Source organism: Urocitellus parryii, chromosome 4 (assembly GCF_045843805.1).
Source record: "Urocitellus parryii isolate mUroPar1 chromosome 4, mUroPar1.hap1, whole genome shotgun sequence".
NCBI lineage: Eukaryota > Metazoa > Chordata > Mammalia > Rodentia > Sciuridae > Urocitellus > Urocitellus parryii.
In genome coordinates this window covers 59,594,612-59,601,171 of record NC_135534.1, presented here as the reverse complement: position 1 = coordinate 59,601,171, position 6,560 = coordinate 59,594,612, and the positions used below count along the sequence as shown (strand labels likewise).

Genomic DNA, 6,560 nt, shown 5'->3' with positions numbered 1-6,560 from the left:
GTGTAAGCCTAAGCCCTGGGAGACAGGGCGGGTCGCTGGAGCTACACTGCCTCCACCCTTCAGTAACTGTTAGCCCTGATTGTGTTGCTAAGAGCAGAAGTCACAGCTAGAGCTCAAGGACAGCCTCTTCCACACAGTCAGGCAATAGCCCCCTCCTCCACAAGCCACCTACAGGCAGAGAGGCCCTGGATATTGCACAAGCCAGCACCTGGCTACAGAATCATGAGCCAAGACAGCAAAGTGAAGACTACAGAATCCAGCCCACCTGCCCCATCCAAAACCAGGTAAGGAGTTCTGGTCCTTTGTGTCAGATCTATCCATCTCACTCCAAAGGAATCTCATTCCTCTTCGTAGCACCTATCAAATGTCTGCTGAACACTTGAGGCAGGATCTCTCTTTTTGCCCACAGGAAGAAGCTGCCTGTCTTGGATCCATCTGGGGATTACTACTACTGGTGGTTGAACATAATGGTCTTCCCAGTAATGTATAACCTCATCATCATCGTGTGCAGGTTTGGCAGGGGCGCTAAAACAGAGGCCTTAAGTAGGGATGAAGAAGAGCGGTGGGCATTTGGGCAGGGCCTAAGGAAGGGGCAGCACCCATTGTAGGGCCCAAGGCAGAATAGTATTTAGGGGCCCAGCTTGAACCGCCTTATTCAGCTTGGCCTTTAAGCCAATCCTCTGTCCTCCCTTTGCACCACCTCTCAGAGCCTGCTTTCCTGACTTGCAACATGGTTATCTATTGGCCTGGTTCGTGCTGGACTACACGAGTGACCTGCTCTACCTTCTAGACATCATAGTGCGCTTCCACACGGGTCAGTGAGCCCCTAGAACTGACCCTTGGTTTCATGGTCCCTTCCCAAAGAAAGCCCCTCATAGCAGAAAGAACAAGGTCCCCTCAGTGGTAGCACTTTCACATGTGTCTCTCTGTGCTTGACAATATCTCCTTGCTCACTCCAGAAAACCTGAAGAGGGTGATGCTCACCTCCACCCTGTCCCTGTGTTTGTGTCCCTGGCCTGCCCACCCTCACCTGTGGTTGATCTCAGTGCATCCCTTTCTTCCCACCCCTAGGATTCTTAGAACAGGGTATCCTGGTGGTTGACAAGGGTAGAATCGCGAGTCGCTATGTCCGCACCTGGAGCTTCCTGTTGGACCTGGCTTCACTCATCCCCACTGATGCTGTCTACGTGCAGCTGGGCCCACACATACCTACGCTGAGGCTCAACCGCTTTCTTCGTGTGCCTCGCCTTTTCGAGGCCTTCGACCGCACAGAGACCCGCACAGCTTACCCAAACGCCTTTCGCATCGCCAAGTTGATGCTTTACATTTTTGTCGTCATCCACTGGAACAGCTGTTTATACTTTGCACTATCCCGGTACCTGGGCTTTGGGCGTGACGCATGGGTGTACCCAGACCCAGCGCGGCCTGGTTTTGAACGTCTGCGGCGCCAGTATCTTTACAGCTTTTACTTCTCCACACTGATCCTGACAACCGTGGGCGATACACCACTGCCAGCCCGGGAAGAGGAGTACCTCTTCATGGTGGGCGATTTCCTGCTGGCCGTCATGGGTTTCGCCACCATCATGGGTAGCATGAGCTCTGTAATCTACAACATGAACACCGCAGATGCAGCCTTCTACCCAGATCACGCCCTGGTGAAGAAGTACATGAAGCTGCACCATGTCAACCGGCGGCTGGAGCGGCGAGTTATAGATTGGTGAGAATACCTAGGTTCCACACCAGTAGAGGGAGGAGTGTGCTAGCAGAACAGGGTTGGGGGTGGGGGCCACTCACTGACTGGTCTGAGAGGGTCTAAATTCGTCATTCATTAGTAAGTCTGCTGGAGGGCTTGGAAAGGAGCGTTCTCCACAGAGGGAATCTAACCTGGGGAGAGGGTGGGTAAGAGACTGATAGGAAGAGGAACTCATGCAAAAAGAAGGACAACATGGTAACCAGGGAATGGGAGCTTCCCACTGTCTGGTAGGGCTCAGAAGGCTCTAGAAAGAGTGAGTGGAGAAAGGCAACGCCACCCTCACCAGCAGAAAACCAACAAGATGATTAACTATATCATGGTATGTCATACTGTGTTCTAAACAAATATAAGTGCCACAAAATTGGTGAGTCAGAGAGAAGGCTCTAGGAGAAGATGGGAGCTTGGTGACTGAAGTAGCTATCAGTGGAGGAGATACTAAACATTGATCATGGGTGGGATGGAGTCTGACAGAAAGTGAACAGTATGGTACTCATTGTCAAGTGGTGGAGGCATCTGTACCTTGGGTGAGGTCAAAGAGACCAAAACACATCTATAACCAAGAAAGGATATTAGCCAACTATCAGGTTCTTCCATGACCTTTGCAAGACCTAAGTGTGGTTGAGATCTTGGCTGATCTAAGCCCTAATGGAAGGGGAACAGACAGGCTGGTGAGGAAATGGCACTACCCTTTCTCCCAGGTACCAGCACCTGCAGATCAACAAGAAGATGACCAATGAGGTAGCCATCTTACAGCATTTGCCTGAGCGGCTGCGAGCAGAAGTGGCTGTGTCCGTACACCTGTCTACTCTGAGCCGGGTACAGATCTTCCAGAACTGTGAGGCCAGCTTGCTGGAGGAACTTGTGCTAAAGCTGCAACCGCAGACCTACTCACCAGGCGAATATGTATGCCGCAAGGGGGACATTGGCAGAGAGATGTACATCATTCGAGAGGGTCAACTGGCTGTCGTGGCAGATGATGGTGTCACACAGTATGCTGTGCTTGGTGCAGGGCTTTACTTTGGGGAGATCAGTATCATCAACATCAAAGGTGGGTACCCCAGCATTTTTTCCAGGAACAGAGTTGGGAAAAGAATGGGATAGCAGAACTCTGTGCTGGAGCAAGATGGTACTTCAGGGCACATTTAGATGAAGGAAACTTCACCCCTTCCTGAGTCACTACAGGGCTCAGAAGAGAAGCTGGACACTGAGAAGAAACTGAGCCTAGGTCAATTGGCAGGGTGGGTCCTTAGAAGGGAGAGTAAGCATACTTTATGGGTACTGACTGAGGCACCAACAGACCATTGGAAAATGATGGAGGTAATAGTAATAATGATGTTTATCTCATACTTACTACATCCCCTGCTCTAAGTGTTTATCATGCATCAATTCAAATTCTCACACAGCTGTATAAGGTAGGAACTGATCTTCTCTCATTTTGAAGAAAAGGAAATTGAAGCTTAGAGAAGTTTGGTAATTTGCCCATCTCTCTATTCTTGCTCCTCCTTCTGGTTAGATTGCTCTCCTCCCACTCAATTTCCTATTTCCCCTAATTACCTCCTACCCAGTTCAGGCATTTCTTCCTCCAGGCTTCCTTAAATTATCTGCCTTACAGCTTGACAAGGGCTCTTTGCCTGTCTTCCCATAGTACCTAGTGCATATGTCTACACTGCACCAACCATACTGTTATATAACTATCCCATTAAATGTCTTTCTCCTCTAGATCATGAATTTTTGAGGCATGTCACTGATACCCAACCAGCACAGAGTTTGGTCCCCAGTACGTTATTGAAAGAAAGAATTAGGCAGAATTGGAGGGGGGAATCCTAGTTCAGGAGTGAAATGGTACCTTCCCACATCCCTGCTAACTATCCTCCCTTCTGTCCACCCACGGGCCACAGGGAACATGTCTGGAAACCGTCGCACAGCCAACATTAAGAGCCTCGGTTATTCAGACCTATTCTGTCTCAGCAAGGAGGACCTCCGAGAGGTGTTGAGTGAGTATCCACAAGCCCAGGCTGTCATGGAGGAGAAGGGCCGTGAGATCCTGCTGAAACTGAATAAGTTGGATGTAAATGCTGAGGCAGCTGAGATTGCCCTACAGGAAGCCACAGAGTCCCGGCTGAGAAACCTTGATCAACAGCTTGATGATCTACAGACCAAGTTTGCTCGCCTACTGGCTGAGCTGGAATCCAGTGCACTCAAGATTGCTTACCGTATTGAACGGCTGGAGTGGCAGACCAGAGAGTGGCCAATGCCTGAGGACTTGACTGAGGCTGATGATGAAGGCGAGCCTGGGGAAGGAACTTCCAAGGACAGAGGGGGAAGGGCCAGCCAGGAGAGACCCTCAGGACCAGAATGATTCCATCTCTGTCCCCTGGATACCCACCTTCCAAATGAATTCAGAATTGTAGGAAAGCCTGCCTGCAAAAACAGCCATCTTATTTGCTAGTTCACAGAGACAGGAGTGAATTAATTTGTAGATGCCCAGCTAGAGATGTAGGGTATAACACACATTCATCCCCCAACTCAGCAGCATATGCGTGCGCACGCTGGCCCAATATTATATATTCCATAGAATATGCTCTAGAGTTCCCATTCTCAGAGCACACAATGCTTTTTCATAAGCATAAATATAAGTTATATCACATCACATAAGCACATTCAGGTGTAGCCCCTGAACATATGCTGACAGTCATACACCAACAGATACAGAGATACCGCATACAGATGTGTACATTGCTTGTGAAAACATAAAAGTGCACTCAGAGCCTTGGTGTTCCAAGATGTCCTTTGAATGCTCCCCATATGGGTGGTTAGCAAATGTACCCTGCAAATTGCACTTCAATAAAGTATTTGCCTCCTCATAAGCATTTATGGGACTAAAAGTAAAAGGCAAAGCCAGTGGTGGGCCAGGATGAATTCTGTCTGAATTCTGAGTCACAGGGGTGAGGAGCACAGGTGTGTTCAAAAAAGTTGGCGTACTAAAAGAATAGAGAGTACTGAGGTAAAGAAAAGTCATCTTATACATGACATCACTAACAAGTGTGCACATGCTTTCATAGATATATTCATATCATATGCTGGTGTTGCATTCCACACCATAGTGTATGTCCTCAACTCTGAGCTCTAAGGGGTTTGATCTAGTTTAGTGAACCAGACCGTATAACTCTGTTTTTTCCTTCTTCTGGACCAATCCTTGAATCTGGAGCCATGTCTTCCCTGTGTTCAGGACTGTTTCCAAGGGAGAAATAGTTCCCAGTACCTGTCCCTGGCTGTTCCCTATCCAACTAGTTGTTGGAGCTGGCCTTGGTGCCGGCAGAAATCCAACCCTCCTACATTGCATGGTATTCACAAATATAGGATAGAGAGTAGAGACTAGGTGGAGTGGAACATCATTGGGAAAATTAGACATGAGTGTGTTGGGAGTTTTGGAGTAACTTGGTGTGCTTGGAAGAAGGGCTGCTGGTTTGGGGCTGGAAAGGCATTGAGTCTACAGAGAAGTCTGATATCAGCTCTGAATCACATTCACCCTGGCTCACCACTTCAGCTCCTCCAGGATAGGCCAGTCTTCAGATCTGAGCTATGCCAGAAGATATATTAAAATGAATCTGGGGCTTGACTTATAGGTATAACTGAGCAGTAAATTTCTACTATCATGAGAGATTATTAGGGTCATTGTACTTCAAATCATTTAAAAATATGCAGGTATTTTGTGATTTTCTTCACAAAATACTAAAATTCATAAGTCTGGCCCTAGGTCTGTCTTGTTTATCTCTGTATTCCCAAGGCCCAAACCATGCCTGGCATATAAGTACACAAATATTTGCTAGTCAAAGTGAAGAGAATTGAAGCACATAGAGTCCAAAATTAGAAGAAGGTGTGTGTCAGTTTCTTAGGAGGTTTTAATATTTTTCCATATTTTTTATTGGTGCATTATAGTTGAATGTATTGATGGAATTTTGTTACATATTTTTACATGCACAAAATATAATAATATAATTTGGCCAATATCACTCTCCAGCACTTCCCCCTCCTCCCCTTACTTCTACCCCCGGTCCCTTTCCTCTACTGATCTCCTTTTGATTTTCTTGAGATCCTTGACCCTGTTTTCGTCAGCTTTTTCACTGCTGTGACCAGAAAACCTTACAAGAACAATTTTAAGGAGGAAAAGTTTATGTGGGGGCTCAAGGTTTCCGAGGTCTCAGTCCGTAGATGGCTGGCTCCATTGCTGTAGGCCTGAGATGAAGCAGAACATCATGGCAGAAGAGTGTGGTGGAGGAAATCAGGTTAGGACATGACCACCAAGAAGCAGAGAGAGAGCTCTACTCAACAAGGACAAAATATATATCCCAAAGGCACACCCCCAGCAACATCTCCTCCAGTCACACCCTACCTACCTATTGTTTCTACCTAGTTATTCCCTATCGGGGGATGAATGCACTGATTACATTAAGATTCTTGTAACCCAAATCATTTTTCCTCTAAACTTTCTTGTATCATTTCACACGTGAGCTTTTGTCTAAACCATACCCTCACCGGGCCCGCATCTATCTTTTCTTTTTTTCTTCTCTAGTTTCCATATATAAGAGAAAACATAACCTCTGACCTTCTTTCAAGAGGGTTTTCTACCATCTCTGTCCTCAAATCATGTAGAAGTGGAATGGGTGGGTATATAGTAAAGACCATATTGGTGGTACCAGATGGATTAGGGAACTCAGAGTAAGCTTTTTGTCGACACAATACAATGTGCAGGGTCTATTAGAACAAGTGATCACTCCCACCCTATAGAATCCTGGTCTGTAGTAGA

At 47.0% G+C, this 6,560-nt stretch overlaps 1 protein-coding gene across 1 annotated transcript; it reads left to right on the top strand.

Annotated features, from left to right (window-relative positions):
- The first annotated feature begins 222 nt into the window (after window positions 1-222).
- Cnga4 (cyclic nucleotide gated channel subunit alpha 4) lies at window positions 223-4,112 on the top strand. Its single transcript, XM_026414391.2, has 6 exons — window positions 223-284; window positions 410-511; window positions 708-814; window positions 1,072-1,717; window positions 2,452-2,801; window positions 3,652-4,112. Exons 1-6 carry the CDS (start codon window positions 223-225, stop codon window positions 4,110-4,112), a joined length of 1,728 nt encoding a protein of 575 aa, XP_026270176.2.
- The last annotated feature ends 2,448 nt before the right edge of the window (window positions 4,113-6,560 follow it).